Raw genomic sequence first — 17,629 nt, forward strand, 5'->3', positions numbered from 1 at the left:
CCACAATATGAAGTTGATTATTTCGGGAAGCTGCTGTCACCGCGAGGCTATCGACTGCACTTTGCATTTATTATTTAATTACCCGCTCTCGCTCATTACTACCCCGCGTATCAATACGTGTACGGACACGCATTGTTCTCCACTCGTTCGCCGAACTCGAGGACCGTTACATAACTAACAGTAACTCCCTGAACAAGCAAGTAACGAACAATAGACGAACGAAACCTTTGTGTTTCCCGATAAATCAACGCTCACGGAACAGTTGGTCCCGCTCGCTAGGACGAATGAGTCAGAAAGGCAAAAAGCGCCGCGACGGGGAATAAAACTATTGTCTATTGTCAATCGTTGCGCATCGAACTCGTAATAGCTCACTCAGCGGTACTTTTACTTTTACGGCTTTCCGGTCGTTTGCTTTATTACGACCGTCCAAGAATTTTCCAATTCCACTTCCATTCTTTATCCCAGCATACTCGTCGATCGCGCCAGTTTCTTCCCAGGAAATTTCAATTTCAATTCCCGATAACGATCCTCCCGGCATCGTTATCTCCAGGTGCGACCGTTATCGAGGCAGAAGCCTGTAAACGGGAAACGTTTGCGCGCGTGTCGCGGCCGATCGCGTCATCGTAAACTTACATGGGAACGGCAAGAGGAAAGTAAGCCGAGAGTCGCCTAGCGATGCCTCAAAACTGGAACATCAACGGCGAGGTGGCTACCTTCTGCCGGGAATCGTTTCAGCTAATGATCGTTCACGAGTTTCACCGGCGATCTGAGCAGTGGATCTCCGAGTAGGCACCTGAATCCGCGTCTCTCCACCCTATCCAAGAAAGCCATCGCGTAATGGAATAGAAAAATATCAAATTCATTCTAACAATGAATACCTAAGTACTTAAGGTGAAGTGAAACATCCTTCAAATCAGTCGATTCGAGTACAACACTTTTTTTTAAGGGTATCAGACCAAACTGCCCGAAACTTTGACACATCCTGATCATCTAAGAATTGTCCTGACACATTCAAAATTTGGATTTTTCAAACAAATTTTTTAACTCATTCCAGACCAGAACCAAAATGGCGTCGAGCTCTCACATTTCGATCAATATACAATTATCGAAGGCTCTGATATGAGAATCGAAAGGGTCAGGACAATTTTACGAGAATTTAGAACACTGTGGTAATCGATAAACTCGCATTTGAACGGGACAAAGGCAAAAAAAGTGTTGTATGCGCTTCTATGCTAAAACGATGGGAATACGAGGTCTCGGAGTGAAAATTTAATTGACCTGGAAATCACAGATGGCGCAGGGGGTCCCTCTGCAGTCAATTAGGGCCCCAGAAAGCATGAATCCAGAGGATTTCTGGAGTTTTACTTCGATTTCTTTATAATTATTGTACGAAAACGACAGCTGGAGTATGCCATTTGGTACAATACCCAATATAATTCGACCCAGTTGTCAATATAAAAACCAACGTCGGCAACGTAGGCATTTAGAAAAATCTTTTTTATCTACGTCGACCAAGTTCCTCGACGTGTTTCACTTGACCTTAAAAATACGAGGGAAAAAAGAGAATCGATCCCGCAGAAGGCAAGAAGTAAAAAGATGCAAAAACCACCTCGAGGGGGTTCCCCGATTTTTCCCTTTCGACCCTTCTAACGCGTCCCGCGGTCTTTGAACGGGAAAGGCCGTAACGGGCATTCGTCAAAAAAAAAAGGGCAGGTGAGAAACGAGCGTAAGCGAGGAGAAACGGGAGTCGGTAACCGGTAGAAGGAAAAACGAGGGACCTTGCAGAATTCGATACCGAGTTCTTGCCGGTGCACCTGTACGCGCGGGCAGATCGCAACCACCGGAGAGGGCACGCGTGACGCACACGTGCCGCCTCTTCTTCGGGGAATCCCGACGTCGCGGGCCCGTCCCAGGATTTCCCTCCGGGGTTCCGCGGGGTGTGACGGTACCACGGGTACCGGCCGCACCGGCGACGGGACGGCCCGGAAAGATAGGAGAACTCGGCCCAATGAGGAAAAAGAAGGGAACCGAGAGAGTCGAGCGGATGCCAAGAAATTTCGCGGCAATCGCGACTTGCGCTCTCAGTGGTCCGTAGTCGCTGCACCCGCGCCCGCTGCACCCATTGGGACGCCCCAGGTACGAAATCGGTTCTCTTCCTCCATCCGGTCTCTGCCCTGTCGCAAGAGGGTCGAAGGAGACGGAGGAGCCGGCGACGCGCGTCGGCGTTAACGGGGGGTGCGGAGGGAGGAACCGAGGAAATCGCGGCCTCTCGTCGACCAAGGTCGACCTCGACTCGGCCCCGCGTTATCGGGAGGAGCCTCGGGCGGGGCCTCGAAATTCTCCGATTTCGGGAGTCTCGGCCGCGACGGGTTGGCACGTCCGAGACATCGATCGCGTCTTATCGACGGGTACCTGGGCGTCGGGTGGCGAGGGGGAGGGACCTACGCTCGGCCGGGTCCGCGAGAAGAGGGTCTTATCGCTCGACGGAGCCTCGGCCGGTGCCACGACGTCGCGCCAGTGCGAGATCGGGTGGCGGAGTCGACGGGTGCGAAGGAGGTACGGAACGTTGGCATTGGCGTGCCCGGGAGATCTTTTTGGGCGGGGTTACCGGGAGCTGCGGACTCGAGGCGGAATTTCGTGCGGTTCTTCGCAAACGAGCGAAAAGACCCCACGAATTCCCGCGTCGACCCTTAATTCGATTTACAGTATTTTTTAAGTACGAGGCGGATGGATAGCAATCACGAAAAAAAAAATATAAAGAGGCGGGGTTCGGACCTCCCGAACCCTCTCCATGGGCACGCCACTGAACGTTAGCTAAAAGCGCGGAGGAGGCCCCGATTTCCGATCGGTCTCCTCCTTCGATCGAAGATCCGCGATGCGATGCGATGCGATGCGATGCGACGCCATGCGACGCCAGCCGACCGTCTCTTTCTCCTCCTCTTGCTTCTTTCTCACGTCTCGCTTTTCGCTCTTCGTCTTTTACCAGAAAGTCCGAACGATGGCGAGCCATTCCGTCCAGCCGCTCCACGTCGAGGGCGAAAGCGCTCCCGAGTACTCGTCGGTATTCCTCGCCAAGGGGGTGACCATGGTAGTCCTGTGCTCGGTCAGCATCGTCATGGGGTTGCTCCCCATCCACCTGGCGAAACGGCTCGGATGGAACCCTTCCGATAGCCTGGACGTCAGGTACCGAAGTCCCCACCTCGTACCTTCGCTTCTTCCATTCCTCGACCGCGACCCCCCTAGTGCCCCTCCACTCTCCTAGGAGAGGGACGGAGAGCCGTCCTTCGAGAGCCGCCGAGCTGTCGGGGATCGGCCGATTTATTCGAGCCGACAAGGCGGAATAGGACTCGCCGAAGGTCGCCGGATCGAGGGGGTCGGCGCCTCAAAGGATCTCGATCCGACTCGGCCACGATGAATCCCCTTACCCCCGTACACCTCGGCGGCTCCGTTTGACCCCCGAGTCCTATATCCACCTAGCTCCTCTACGGGGATGCACGACTCCAATATACCGAATGTACAGGTCCAGCAGGGCGGCGAGCCTTCTTCTAGGATTCGGCGGGGGCGTCCTCTTCTGCACCGCATTCCTCCACCTCTTACCGGAAGTGGGCCACGGCATCGACGACCTCGTCATGGAGGGCAGTTTGCCGGACCTGGGTTTCTCGTTGGCGGAGACGCTGACCTGTCTAGGGTGGGTCGAACCTCGTCCTTGTCCCTCGCATCCTGATAGAGCGACGCCCTCCTTTCCGCAGGTTCTTCGCCATGTACCTGGTGGAGGAGACGGTACACGACTACTCGAGAAGGCGTCAGGAGAAGGCGCGACGCTTGGCGGACGCCAACAAGAGCACCAACGACCTGGTGGAGAACGGCCAAAACGGCAGGTTAGTGGATCCAATTCCTTGCGCTCGTACTTGGCCGGATGCCGTCTGGACCCTCGCTCGAATCTCCGACGTTGCAGCCTCTCCTCGAGCCGCGCTCCCGACTGCGGCGCCGGCTGTTCCCCTGCAACCCCCGCCATGCACAGCCATCTTCCGTCGCAACTCGACGACGGCACCTCCGTCAACGCCCTTAGGGGTCTCCTCATCGTCCTGGGCCTCTCGGTCCACGAGCTCTTCGAGGGTCTCGCGATCGGGCTCGAAAGTTCCGCCAATTACGTGTGGTAAGTCAATCGGTAGAAATTTTCTGAAAGTCGCTCGATCCCATCTTCCTCCTTGTTCCCCAGGTACATGTTCGCCGCCGTTGCGGCCCACAAGTTCGTAATCGCGTTCTGCATAGGCCTGGAGCTGGTGTCCTGCAAGTCGCGCCGCTACTTCGACGTCCTCTACATCTGCGTCTACGCGGTGATCTCGCCCGTCGGTATCGGCGTCGGGATGCTGCTGGTCGGCGGGGGCACCGCGGCGAGCAGCGGGGTCGCCGCCGTTGCTCTCCAGGTGAACCTTCCCTTCCTCGATGCAGGGTCTCCATCCCTTCTTGCCCGTGATAACGATCTTCCTCCCCTGCAGGGAATCGCCACCGGGACGCTGCTCTACATCGTCTTCTTCGAGATCCTCCACAAGCACCGCGACGGACTCTGCCAGTTCCTCTCCGTCATCGTGGGGTGGGCCGCGATGTTCGCTCTCCAGCTCTCGAGTGAGTACCCGAAGTTTCCCCGTTGCTTGGATTTTTCTCCCCAAGAGGGAAGGAGGGAAAGCCCGAAAGAGCTCATCTGGACCCCAGGGGACGGAGGGACCCCTCCCTTGGGCGCTATCCGGCTTTCTCCTCGTAGGAGCGATTCGAGGATACCCTGCGGAAACCATCGCCCGAGTAACGCGAGAAAGTGTCGTTTCTAATTCGCTCGAGCGTTTACATCGGATCCGCGATGTGCCCGATTAACGTTTACGAAACGTCACGCGTATCTTTCCATTCATAGCCCGCGATCGAACTCGGTCAAGACTTATCAAGGTCGACGCCTCGAAATTGTACGTCGACCCCGCCTCGAGAGCTGGGACGACGCTCGCCCCGTAGAGGGTCCACGTCCAACGTTCGACGAATCCGGAATTGGAGAGAAATCTCGAGATTTCGGAATTTTCGGCCGAGCGCGGCGTCGAGGCGGAGGAACTCTTACATCGTGTAGCGCGCTATCTTATCGACCTGGGGTACCCTCGATATCCTCGCTGGAGATAACATCAAATGCATACCGTGTCGATTGCGCCTAATGGGCGCCGAGAAGTCGGCCGCGGCGAGGATGAAAGAAGCCTCCCCAATTAGTTATACAAATTTTCTGACAAGCCTTCGCTTCCGGTCGATCGCCGCCCGCGCAATTAATCGCGTCTCGGTTTCGCCGAGTTCCTCGCTTGCCGGCCGATCTAACTAGACGGAGGGTCGCATTTCCCGAGGAAATAGAAGACGCTCGCGAGCGAGGCACGCGTCATCCGATTCGCACGTGCGGCCCGACCGCGCGTGCCCAATCATTAGCGGGTATTACTTCGCCGGGATGTAACGGAGCCCGGTGCCGGTGCGCGTCCATAACTCGCGCAAGTGTCGGGCGGTACTTTTTATTACAACTTCCTGGAGCGTTTCATTCGCTAGAATCGGCTCGCTACGCGTCGGCCTTGAAGATTCCACACCGAAGGAGTTCCTGGAAAAGTCGTCCCTCGTCTTCGGCGGGTGGACGGAGGGGGCGAGGCGGCGTCTCGATCCGAAAGTGGCTCCAGGTCCTCTATCTCCGGAACCTGCGAAACGGCGGCAAAAACTGCGTTAATCGGTGTAGGTGGACGAAATGCGAAGGTGATCCTCTAGGACGGGCAAAGTGCGGCGCCCGGATTTATCCGGCGGATCCGCTCTAGGCCCCGGGACGACGGTAGGACGTGCCCCGTAAAAAAAAAAAAAAAAAATGAAAACCGCCACAATTCTACAGCTTATAAATTTCATTTGGACGGGGGATTAAAAAGATCACGAGATCATATATAGATCCATCGTAGAGAAAGGTGCACCGGTCCCCGCGTCGGCGCGTCGAGCTCGGGACGTTCCTTCGGCGTTGCGGGCCAAGGCGTCTTTTTTTTTATTAAATTGGACCCGCTTCGAGAAGAGGTCCGACTCTTCGAGTCCTCTCCACGAGCGCCAGGGTCCCGAGGATCCGCGCGGATTCGGACTCGGATCGAAAGCGGCGTCGCCGCCATGGCAACGATCCTCCTCCCGACCTTGCCGCCCGGGCAGCGGCGCCGGCACGCGCGCCGACCCGGTGGAGCGCGCGATGACGCCACGGAGGAGGGAGCGAGAGAGAGCCGAGAAAGGAGGTAGGAGGAACATAAGAGAGGAGGCGCCGCGGTGCCCCTTAGAAGCGCGTCGCGCCGCCGAGCCGGTTCGGGTACTCGCGTGGACGGCGTCGGTCGGTCCTCTCTCCGCACCTGTTCGCGGGAAGGCTACGGTCAGCTACGGTCGACCGCGATAGCCGGAGAGTGTCGAGGCGGCGTCGGGAGTCCGACCGCGCCGCACAGGATATTGCCGATTACCGCGCGTTCCCGTCCGCTCCCGCATAGAGAGAGGAAGAGAGAGGGAGAGAGAGAAGCGGTGGAATCGAGCCGCTGCGACGAAAGTGCTCGCGGATAACGGTGTCCCGGTGCCACTCGGTGTCGACTCTCGCGCCTCCGAGACATGTGATCGACGGCGATCGGATCTCGCGTCTCCCCACCGCCCCGGCGGGTCAACGCACGCGGGAAAGCGGCCGCCCATGCGGTAACCCTTGCCCCCGGATGGCGGACCCGGACCCGGCCTCGGGCACGCTGCTGCTGGCCAAGGCGGTGGCGATGCTCGTCCTCGGCTGCGGCTCGCTGTTCCTGGGCACCCTGCCGCTCGCGTTCCGCCGCTACCGCGACCGCAAGGACCGGCGGCGCGACCTCTCCGCCGGCTCGAGCCTCTCGATCACCAGGTCGAGCAGCGTCCTGACGGAGGAGTCGGCCCACGGATCGCAAGTACGTTGAGACGCGGAGGCTCCCCTCCCGACCGCGGGCGCGTCTCGGCCCGGTTTCGGGCCGAGCGGCATTCCGGCGCGGTCGGGCCGCGGGAGCCTCGGGCGAGGTTGCGCTAAGGTCCGCTCGTCGGTCGGCAGGGTCTGCTGACGTCGCTGCTGCTCTGCTTCGGAGGGGGAGTGCTGCTCTTCACGACGTTCCTGCACCTGGCGCCCGAGGTGCGCCAGAGCGTGGAGCGCCACCAAGCGGCGGGCCAGCTGGGCCTGGCGGGTTCCTTGGGTCTGGCGGACCTCCTCTTCTGCGCCGGCTTCTTCCTGGTCTACCTGGTCGAGGAGGCGGTGCACGCGGTGTTGGAGAGCGGCCGCTCGGGCCCCGGGCCCTCGGCCACGGCCGGCCCGGGGGACGAGCAGCCCTCGGAGGCGGCGCTCTACCGGACTCTGTCCCTGCGGAGGCCCAACGGGGCCTGCGGGGCCGCCGCGGAGCCCGCCAAAGGCGACTGCCTGGAGCTGGGCCCCCCGGTCCCCGGGCCCCCGCTGGGGGTGGCGCCCGCCGTCCGCTCCGCCGAGGCCTCCTCGGCGCGCGGCCTGCTCACCGTCCTGGCCCTCTCCTTTCACGCCATCTTCGAGGGCCTCGCCGTCGGCCTGGAGCCCTCGCTCTCCTCTGTCGTCTACCTCGCCACCGCCGTCGCGACGCATAAGCTCGTCATCGCCTTCTGCGTGGGCATGGAGCTCTCCGCGGCCGGCGCCTCCGCCAGGACCGTCCTCGGCTACCTGACCGTCTTCTCCCTGGTGACGCCGCTCGGCATCGGCGTCGGCCTCGCCCTCGGCCGCTTCGACGCCGAGGGCGGCGCCCTCGGTCCGGCGCCCACCATCCTGCAGGGCATGGCCGCCGGCACCCTCCTCTACGTCGTCTTCTTCGAGGTGCTGGCCCGGGAGCGTGCCAACGACAAGAGCGGCCTCCTGCAGCTCCTCGCCATCGTCCTGGGCTTCGCCCTCATGGTCGGGCTCCAGCTGGCCAGTGAGTATCGGCGAAGGGGCGCCCTCGAGACCCTCGGCAGAGTCTCGCGCCAAGTACGCCTCCGCCGAGCCTTCGACCCCCGAGCGGCTCTTTCCCGGTCGGGCCACCTCCTCCTCGCTTTATCGATTCCACTCGAAAGGTCGCGGCCACGGTCAGGGACGTCGCGATGCTGGCGCGAGTCCGCGACCCCGACCTCGAGGTTTCGTGCGCGTTCCCGAGGTCGAGGTCGCGAGACTCGGAAGTTTCGCTCTTTCTCTCTCTCTTTCTCTCTCTCTCTCTCTAACCCGAATCTTGATTTCGTTTCAGCGGCCCACTCGCACTCGCACTCGCACTCACACTCCGCCCCGGACGACGAGGCCGCGCATGCCGTCAAGGCGGACGTCGCCGGCGCCCTTGCGTCGACGATCGACCAGCTGGGCACCTGGAACCAATCCGGACTCGCCGTCTCTAGGAACGTCTCCGGCAGCCCCTGAAGGAGACCGGCCGATCCTTCCTCTTCGGCACGGAAGGGCGGCGCACCTCGTGCCTGCGTTTCGACGCTCCTCTTCGAGGTCCGCTCCGTCGATTCGCGATCCTGACGCTTGGAAGTTCGCCGTTGACGCGGAGTGGCAGGATCTCTCGAGATTCTGCTTCCTCGGCACGTTAGATGTAGCGCAAGTGTATTTCTAAACAACATCGAAGCCTCGTAGAAGCGTCGACGTCGGTCTCAGCCAAAATTGGCGAATTTTTCCGAACTCTCGGTTAGGTGCGCGAAATGCCGCGCATCGCGTAGGATACGATACAAGGTGCTAAAGACTCGAGTTTCGTCGAATAAGCAAGCAAGAAGACGCTCGACGACGAATTCCGAATTCGACGCGACAGGTATCCCACGTTCGCTGCTATCGTTCGCGATTCCGCGTCCTTACACGATGCATCGAGCAAAGGACAAATTAAAAGTACGAGAAGGTTGCGATTTCGCTCATCGAAGCCAAATAACTCCTTTCCGCGCCATCAAATGAGTAACTAGATGCCTTTTGCGGTAGGACGTTTCGAATTTTTCTTTAACCTGTAAAATCAACTTTTTATATTCCATTTTATTCAAACAGAAGCATTCGATCTCCCGCGATACATTAAAGTACACTTAATTGCCGTTTTGAATAGAAAAGATTTAAATAGTTAAATCAACTCACGTTCTCCACCTACCGTCGATTCGTTCCGAATCCATATCAGAGAGCTACCCTACGGTGCCAATAATGTCACTAAGACTTACAAATAAATATATATCTTCTTGCTTTTAACCCATATGGTTCTCGCAAGACTTCCCTCGTTTGACTGGTTCAGTTTCCGCGCCGCATATTCCGTACGACTTATAACACGCGACAGCGGTAAACGTGACGTTGCTTTCTTTCGTCGTTCTTTACGATCGAACGTCGAACGTTTCGTTTCTTAGTGTCTACTTCTTGACTATTTGTGCGTCGACGAAATCGAGATAACTCGTACCAATTTTGGCAAGAGCTAATCCAGAGCCAATGCCGGCCAAAGTACGGAGCGTTGGGTTAGGTGGAATGGCGGAACGTAATACCGCCCACAACAGTACCGAACCAAAACTGAGTAGGAAGGCCCCTGTGATGCTGTCGAAAAGAAGTATTAACACGGCCACTGTCGTTAAAACTGTCATTAAATATGCATCCAAAGAAAATCAAGTTAACGTCCCATAAAGTACAAATACTGCAATTTTTCCCTGTCGCATGATACTTTACCTATAAGCGGCTCTAGCTCCTGTACTGGCATTTTTCAAGTGATCCCTAGTATAAATGTAAGTTCCGGTGCCTATGAGAGCACTCCCCAGTAGCAGGTTTGTAATATCCTTCTGTGGAAATATCCTGCAATCACGAGAAAAATTCGATTAGGTGCACCGTTCGTACTTGGGTGAACACAGCCGTTCTAATTCCAGAGTCTACATCAAACGCCGGTACAAAACGAAGTCATACCGCGAATCTTACGTAACGATCTCTCCGACTTGCACGAACCGATGATCCATGGAAGATCTTCGGACGAACCGCAGCGGCGTAGGATCCGCCCAGTTTTTCCGCGCGCGGTTATGACAGACTTTGACATAGTAGAACACAGGGGCATTACCTTATGACGAGTCCTGGATTCATGACATTGACGGACAATGCCGTATATGAGGTAACCCCAGCCAGCGGCACATAAAATTTGACGATGTTGCACTTCGTTATCGGCCGCAATCCGAGCTTCGCCGCGATCGAACTAGCGGTTGTTGGACTCCCTGCACTTGACATCTTATTTGATATTGACTTCCTGAATTTGATTCCACGTCAATCTTCAATGTCTAGCTCTGAACGAGACCTGTGGACCCTAACGAAAGCGTTAAAAGTAAGACCGGCACTAGCTCGACACCATTTGCGACGCGACTCGTGCAACTTTGCTGCCGTGAGACTAGCAGGGATTCGAGGAACCGCAAGGTTAACCTCCAAATCGCGACCGAATGATACCCGTTACGACACATACGGTTATTGGCCTTCGAAATCCTAGAGATATAGACGTTTCTGCCACGGATTTAGCATGATGCCGACGTTATAAACGAGATGACCAACGTGAAAACAAAAATATCCCTAGGATCCCGAAAAAGAGTTTCCCAAACAGTCCTAGTAGTTGAGAACCGACTCATCTCTGGAGTCCCTCTCTCCCCGCACAGGGGTACTATAATACCAACAAAATACCACTCGTGGTAATGCCAGCAATGGTAGCGTTTGGTTTCGTTGCGTTAGAAAAATTTCTGGCGCCAATTGTGGAGAATCGATGTAAATAAGCGATCTTATGCAAACGACGTCAACATGCCTGCGTTTTTGAAACATATCGAGGTGGACAATTTCAAATCTTATAAAGGGAAACTTATTATCGGCCCCTTCAAATCGTTTACAGCCGTAGTTGGACCAAATGGCTCAGGTAAGTTGTGTTGTGAAAAATAATCATCGACTTCAATAGTATCCTCAATTATGAAACGGTATTTATGCGGCAAATAATTCCAGGCAAGTCGAATTTAATGGATGCTATCAGTTTTGTAATGGGAGAGAAGACGAGTAGTCTGCGAGTCAAGAGATTCAACGAACTAATTCATGGAGCGTCGATAGGAATGCCAGTTGCTAGGAGGTATGAGAAATTACCGTGACACTTCATTACACCGGAAACAATGGGGCAGCCAATGGCTAATTCTATTAATATTCGCGTAGAATTCCATTATTATTTGTTTCATTAAAATTTTCAGTGCTTCCGTGATGGCAGTTTTTGGGTTAGAAGATGGCACTGAAAAGAGTTTTATGCGATCGGTTCAAGGCTCATCTTCGGAGCACCGAATTAATGGCGGAGTAAATATTATTGTAGCATGCTTTCATTTGAGAAAATTATAATATTATATTGAAAAACAATTTTCATATTATCGTTGTGCAGGTTGTTACTAGCCAAGTTTACTTAAATGAATTGGAGCACCTTGGAATCAATGTCAAGGCAAAGAATTTTTTAGTATTCCAAGGTGCGGTCGAATCGATAGCTATGAAGAATCCAAAGGAGAGGACCGCACTTTTTGAAGAAATCAGCAATTCAGGTGCACTAAAAACAGAGTATGAAAGGTTAAGATTAGAAATGTTGAGAGCTGAAGAAGAAACACAGTTTTCGTATCAAAAAAAGAAAGGAATAGCTGCAGAGAGGAAAGAAGCTAAATTAGAAAAAGAAGAGGCTGAGAAATATCAACGTTTAAAAGAAGAATATGTAAGTAATACTATTTTAAACTGCGAATTTATATTTGTACAATACTAAGCAGATTAATTTTGAAATCATTTTTTGTAGATGGAAAAACAAGTTGAGTTACAATTATTCCGTTTATATCACAATGAAAAGGATATTGAAAATTTGGAAGTTGTCCAAAAGAAGAAGCAAAATGATGTAAAAAAATTAGAGAAGAAAAGGGAGAAGGTAGATGAGGTGTTAAAAGATAAAAAAAAGGAATCAGGTAAGTTGTCTAGAGAACTGGCTAAAATTGAACAAGATATTAGAGAAGTGGAGGTGGAGATCACTAAGAAGAGGCCAACATTCATAAAGGCTAAAGAACGTGTTGCACATATGCAAAAAAAGGTTGAGTCTGCTCGCAAGTCTTTAGCTCAAGCTCGTATAGCCGATGAAGCTCACAAGAAAGATATTAATGAGCTGCAAGAAGAACTACGTCAAGTTGAGAAAGCAAAAGCAGAATATGAAGCAAGCATCTCGGGTCAATCGCTGTCTCAAGGAAGAGACGTTCAATTAGAGGATGAACAGGTATTAAATAATTTGCTTAAGGGTTTTTCAATTTTTACTAAGAAATTACAATGTTAGATGCTACTTAAGAAAATATATATTTATGTAGGTACGAGAGTACAATCGTTTGAAAGAAGAAGCTGGGAAACAGTCTGCCCGATATCTCCAACTTCTTGATTCCATTAACAGAGAACAAAAGTCAGACCAAGACAGACTCGACAATGAAGGTCGAAAAAAGATTGAGATTGAAAATAAACATAAACAAAAAGGCCACATGAGAGATGAAGCTGTAAAACGTGTGGAAAAATTGGAAGAGCACATTCGTACTTCCGAAGCTGCTTTGGAAGATCAAAAGAAACTAAGAGCTGATTTACAGGCTGATGTTGGTACATCCAAGGATAAAATTCAAAAAATTCAAAGAGAATTGGAAAGAATCTCTGAACAATTAGGTGATGCTAAAGTTGATAAACATGAAGTCTCCAGAACTAAAAAGAAGACAGAAATTGTTGAAAATTTCAAGCGACTCTTCCCTGGCGTGGTATGAATATTTTTCATGAATACGTACTACATTGCTAATAAATACCTTGTTGGTACTATCTTAAACAATTTTCCAATTATTTTAGTACGACCGCATGTACAATATGTGCGAGCCAATTCACAGTCGATATAATGTCGCTATTACTAAAGTTCTCGGAAAATATATGGAAGCTATTGTCGTGGACACTGAAAAAACAGCTAGACAATGTATTCAGTATTTAAAGGAGCAATTCCTTGAACCAGAAACATTTTTACCCTTGGATTATATTCAAGCAAAACCATTGAAGGAACGACTAAGGTAGTTTATACATTGTGATAAGTGCAGCAATAGGACATTCACCGTACAGACAATTGACAAAAAATGTAATTGTTACAGGAATATCCAAGAGCCAAAAAATGTAAAATTATTGTACGATGTTCTTCATTTTTCTCCAAAGGATATCGACAGAGCCGTTTTATTTGCGACAAATAATGCCCTGGTTTGTGAAACTCCGGAAGACGCTAACAAGGTTGCTTACGAAATGGACAAAAAGGCCAGATACGATGTGAGATAAAATACCTTAAAATAATTTAATCCTATGTTTAACCCAAGAACTTCAACAAAATATTTTTTATCGTTCACAGTGTGTCGCATTGGATGGAACTTTCTACCAGAAAGCTGGAATTATTTCAGGTGGCAGTTTGGACTTAGCGAAGAAAGCTAAAAGATGGGATGAAAAACAAATGTCTCAACTGAAATCTCAAAAGGTTATTCATCGTTCAATTTTGAGTATAATAATTAACCATTGTTGTCTGAAAATAATCTTTATATAAATTGTAGGAAAAATTGACAGAAGAATTGAGAGATTCTTTAAAAAAATCTCGCAAGGAGTCGGAATTAAATACAGTCGAGTCACAAATTCGGGGACTCGAGACTCGCTTGAAGTATAACAAAAGTGACTTGACCGTGACGGTATGTATTTATTTTAAAGTGCCTAACATTGAATATTCTCACTGTAATTGTAATTTTAATGTGTGAAATTAATGATCAAATATCTGTCTCTTGTACAGAAGAAGCAAATCGCTGAACTTGAAGCGGAACTGGAATCCCTCCAAAGTGATTTGGACAAGTTTGGAGTAAGTACTGATTAAGTTGTAATGAGTACATCTATGTTATGTGAATGCCCTATTCAAAGAAGTCATATAATTTTAATCACAGCCTACAATAGCCGCAATAGAGAAAACCATGGCTGAGAGGGATCAAGAAATTCAAAATATTAAAGAGAAAATGAATAACGTTGAAGATGACGTGTTTGCAAATTTTTGTGAACAAATTGGTGTTACCAATATCCGACAATACGAAGAAAGAGAATTAAGGTGAGGACCTTTCCGTTCAAGCCGTGTCACAGGACTCCTTGTCAATCCTCCATATCCTTGATAATCCTTTTTTTCCTAAAAGCCTCCTGGTTGTTGGATTTCGTTTTTCTCAGAATTGGTCCTGTACCCAATTGTCCATTTTCTCCATGATCAAGTACAGTTATCAATACGTTGCACCCGTTGAATTAGTTTAATAGCGAATTGAACATTTATATTTTATAATACTTATTTTAGATCCCAGCAAGAAAGAGCCAAAAAGAGGATGGAATTCGAAAATCAATGCAATCGTATCTATAATCAACTAGATTTTGAGAAGCAACGAGATACGGAAAGTACGCACCATATTCATTATAAGTTCTATGTAATTTTTGGTTACTTATAAAATAATGTTCATTAAAATATTCATCTCATTTACTAGGCAATGTTTTGAGGTGGGAACGTGCCGTTCAGGATGCAGAAGACAAGTTGGAATCAGCCCGTCAAACGGAATCAAATCAGAAAGCTGAAATTGATAACGACGAAGCCCAAATGGAACAACTCAAATCCGCTCGTAATAGTAAAAAAGTAGAAGTTGATCAAAAAGAAGAGGAAATTGGGAAATGTAAACGAGAAATTAATGCCATCACCAAGGATATTCAAGCGGCGCAAAAACAGCTCAACGTTATCGAGTCTAAAATTGAACAGCGAAAGGCTGAACGACATGCTATTTTGATGAATTGCAAGGTACCACGATTCGATTTTTTCTGATTTTGTAATCTGACGTTTTATTTTAATGTTGTTTTAAAAATCCTTAGATGGAAGATATTGCCATTCCTATGCTTCGAGGTAATATGGAAGATATAGCGGGCGAAGCGACTATAACGGCAAGTAGCGATTCGAACAACGAATCAAGCCTGAGTACAAATCAAATGTACGAGCGCGAAAGTCTCATACAAATCGATTACGCTCTTTTGCCCGACAATTTGAAGGATATCGATGAAGACGATACCAAGAAGATCACCGACAAGTTGAATAAAACTATCAATGATCTTCAAGGCACGATTCAGCGAATACAAGCACCAAATATGAAGGTGGATAAATCCAATTTACTGAAATGCTGTTCCATAGATAGAATATTTGTGTAGGCCTTTGTTTTGACAATCTGTTTCTTTTTTCTTTTGCGCAACACCAGGCGATCCAAAAACTATATCTAGCAAAGGAAAAACTCCAAGAAACGAACGAGGAGTTCGAGCAATCTCGGAAAAAGGCGAAAAAAGCAAAAACGCAGTTTGAAAAAGTAAAAAAAGAAAGGCATGACCGGTTCATGGCTTGTTTCGAACACGTTGCTAATGAAATCGATCCAATATATAAGGTTTGCATAATCCTGTGAATTTGATGTAATGTTGCATCTATTAATTATGTGAGCAAGAGTATAATTAGAGAGTAAAATCTACTTTCAGAGTTTAGCGAAAAATCAGTCCGCCCAGGCGTTTTTGGGACCAGAAAATCCGGAGGAACCTTACTTAGATGGTATCAATTATAATTGCGTCGCGCCTGGGAAACGATTTCAACCAATGTCGAATCTTTCCGGAGGAGAGAAGACAGTGGCTGCTTTGGCTCTCTTGTTTGCCATTCACAGGTAGACTTACGTAATATATTAATTAAAATATTTTGTTGTACTTTTGCCTTACCGCTTCTTCTCTCCAGTTTCCAACCAGCACCCTTCTTCGTCCTGGATGAAATTGATGCAGCTTTGGATAACACGAATATCGGAAAAGTTGCCAGTTATATTCGCGATAAAACGAGCTCCTTGCAGACGATTGTTATCTCGTTGAAAGAAGAATTCTATTCGCATGCCGATGCACTTATTGGAATCTGTCCTGATGTAAGTGTGATGTTACTTTTATTCGAGCTCCCTATTCTCTAGTGTCGGAGCAAGAAAGTATGAATCATATTATTCTCGTTCTAGGTTGGAGAATGTCTAGAGAGCAAAGTATTAACTCTCGATCTTACCACGTACCCACAGTACACAAATTAACAACATCGGTGTAGCATTGCGCAATCGTTCAATTATTACCAATTTCATACCGAAATGACCAAGGTTTCTGACGTTAAATTAATCAAAATCGTAGAATTCCCTGTTACCTATTACTCATTACGATTATTTATTACATGATAACGATAACCTTGTACTTCACTTGTCAAGGATGTCGTCGGTATGATTTTTAATCTATCGTCCAATCGGTTTACCGGTTTCTATCTCTATAAATTTTAATGAGCATGATAAGCGACGATTTATATTTCCCTTTTATAAGATTAGGGCTAAGGAACCTATTTCAATAACAAGGACAAACTAAGATTACGGCTGAGATTTTTTGTTAATGCTTTTGAAAATTCCGAGAATTTAATCACGAATCAAGTTCAAAAAAGTTGGCCAATTCTGTGTCAGGTGATGCAAACACAATTTCGAACTAGAACATTAGTTCCGTGGATACAATAATTTACATACGGGATGTATATTAAATGATCTATTTTATTTACGATCAGTAGAATTATCTTGATATAAAACCAGGAAGGTTGACTCGTCGAGCAAGGAGACGATTCAAGCGAACCTTTATTGTTGCTAAAAGCGAACGTTATAAATTAATTTAGTCTCTGAGATGAGCAGGATGCGTACTTATCCTTCCGCTAATTAAAAGAATTTCATTTCCGATGGGGCTATTTCTTTGACTCGACTTTACGTGCAACGATGGAGGTTCGCCTGCGGAGCAAAGTACCGTCACATATTTTTACCGAATATTGTCTTAACATTAAAAGCTGACTCGTAGATCGGTACTGTGCCTAAATCGATATCTGTAATATTAGATCGCTCTCCTACCGGTATACAATTTTCTAAAGCTCGTCTTGATCCTCGTCATTGGTCGACCGACTTTTCGGTACCGCTATAAATTACGCCGGATGCTTGTAAAGATGAAAGTTTAATATGAACATTGCTACCCGATTAAGTTTTATGTAATATCTTTGAATAAAAAGGAAAGGTGTTTCGTAAACGTACTTTGTATTTAAAAGCTAGAAAGTGTAATTAACCAATCATGGTATAACGCCGATTTTCCGTAGTCCAAAAAATCCGCTTGTAGGATGTTAGCCCAACGTTTACTTATAATTTCCACGGCGAGGTACAGGAATCTTAATATAGCAAATGTAATCTAACTCTATGCTGTTTAGAGTTGCATTAGATCCGAGGAAACATTTGGCGTATTTGTGTCGTGATCCTTAACGGCAATCAACTGAGTAAATGAGTCAGCGTTTCGACCAGAGAAGAATTAGGGACGCGTTACGAGCACGCGACAACCGAGATTTTCTGACAACTTGAAATTTATGGCGTCTCGCGAACCTTTTTTAATAAGGGTTAAACGAATGGCTGAATGGCACTCCATCGGTCCGCGCCGTTTTTAAAAAGATATTCCGACAAGCAATTAAAAAATTTCCGCCACTCTCCCAAAGTC

The 17,629-nt window shown here is 49.0% G+C and overlaps 3 protein-coding genes across 4 annotated transcripts; 2 read left to right on the top strand and 1 right to left on the bottom strand.

Moving 5' to 3' along the window:
• The first annotated feature begins 2,537 nt into the window (after positions 1-2,537).
• Positions 2,538-8,891, top strand: LOC105697747 (zinc transporter ZIP3). 2 transcript variants are annotated; one of them, XM_012421367.1, is made up of 8 exons: positions 2,538-2,556; positions 2,987-3,183; positions 3,521-3,688; positions 3,750-3,878; positions 3,956-4,156; positions 4,220-4,427; positions 4,500-4,626; positions 8,268-8,891. In XM_012421367.1, the coding sequence occupies exons 2-8, from the start codon at positions 2,999-3,001 to the stop codon at positions 8,432-8,434; spliced, it is 1,185 nt and encodes a 394-aa protein (XP_012276790.1). In that variant the 5' UTR covers positions 2,538-2,556; positions 2,987-2,998; the 3' UTR covers positions 8,435-8,891. The 2 variants fall into 2 exon arrangements, with proteins under 2 accessions (XP_012276790.1, XP_023288327.1); XM_023432559.1 differs by lacking the exon at positions 8,268-8,891 and adding an exon at positions 5,566-5,861.
• Positions 8,892-9,016: 125 nt separating this feature from the next.
• LOC105697748 lies at positions 9,017-10,430 on the bottom strand. Its single transcript, XM_012421368.2, has 3 exons — positions 10,080-10,430; positions 9,701-9,823; positions 9,017-9,571 (listed from the first exon to the last, which is right to left on the bottom strand). Exons 1-3 carry the CDS (start codon positions 10,241-10,243, stop codon positions 9,394-9,396), a joined length of 465 nt encoding a protein of 154 aa, XP_012276791.1. The 5' UTR covers positions 10,244-10,430; the 3' UTR covers positions 9,017-9,393.
• Positions 10,431-10,702: 272 nt separating this feature from the next.
• LOC105697725 (structural maintenance of chromosomes protein 1A) lies at positions 10,703-17,177 on the top strand. The gene is made up of 19 exons (XM_012421329.1): positions 10,703-10,910; positions 10,994-11,114; positions 11,230-11,329; positions 11,412-11,729; positions 11,808-12,272; positions 12,361-12,789; positions 12,875-13,086; positions 13,165-13,333; positions 13,413-13,535; positions 13,609-13,740; positions 13,839-13,904; positions 13,987-14,144; positions 14,379-14,476; positions 14,563-14,867; positions 14,939-15,214; positions 15,316-15,495; positions 15,584-15,762; positions 15,831-16,008; positions 16,093-17,177. Exons 1-19 carry the CDS (start codon positions 10,799-10,801, stop codon positions 16,159-16,161), a joined length of 3,690 nt encoding a protein of 1,229 aa, XP_012276752.1. The 5' UTR covers positions 10,703-10,798; the 3' UTR covers positions 16,162-17,177.
• The last annotated feature ends 452 nt before the right edge of the window (positions 17,178-17,629 follow it).

Source organism: Orussus abietinus, unplaced genomic scaffold, assembly GCF_000612105.2.
Source record: "Orussus abietinus isolate OABI.00-Male unplaced genomic scaffold, Oabi_2.0 scaffold25, whole genome shotgun sequence".
Taxonomy (NCBI): domain Eukaryota; kingdom Metazoa; phylum Arthropoda; class Insecta; order Hymenoptera; family Orussidae; genus Orussus; species Orussus abietinus.

Coding starts and splice junctions, on each gene's coding strand:
- LOC105697747 (XM_023432559.1), top strand. CDS start 2,999: ATGGCGAGCCATTCCGTCCAGCCGCTCCACGTCGAGGGCGAAAGCGCT. Junction 3,689..3,749: donor GAGACGCTGACCTGTCTAGG/GTGGGTCGAACC, acceptor TCCTTTCCGCAG/GTTCTTCGCCATGTACCTGG. Junction 3,879..3,955: donor GAGAACGGCCAAAACGGCAG/GTTAGTGGATCC, acceptor CCGACGTTGCAG/CCTCTCCTCGAGCCGCGCTC.
- LOC105697748 (XM_012421368.2), bottom strand. CDS start 10,243: ATGTCAAGTGCAGGGAGTCCAACAACCGCTAGTTCGATCGCGGCGAAG. Junction 9,824..10,079: donor AATCCAGGACTCGTCATAAG/GTAATGCCCCTG, acceptor TCGTGATTGCAG/GATATTTCCACAGAAGGATA. Junction 9,572..9,700: donor GGAGCTAGAGCCGCTTATAG/GTAAAGTATCAT, acceptor TCTTTTCGACAG/CATCACAGGGGCCTTCCTAC.
- LOC105697725 (XM_012421329.1), top strand. CDS start 10,799: ATGCCTGCGTTTTTGAAACATATCGAGGTGGACAATTTCAAATCTTAT. Junction 11,115..11,229: donor GGAATGCCAGTTGCTAGGAG/GTATGAGAAATT, acceptor TAAAATTTTCAG/TGCTTCCGTGATGGCAGTTT. Junction 14,145..14,378: donor TACGAAGAAAGAGAATTAAG/GTGAGGACCTTT, acceptor TACTTATTTTAG/ATCCCAGCAAGAAAGAGCCA.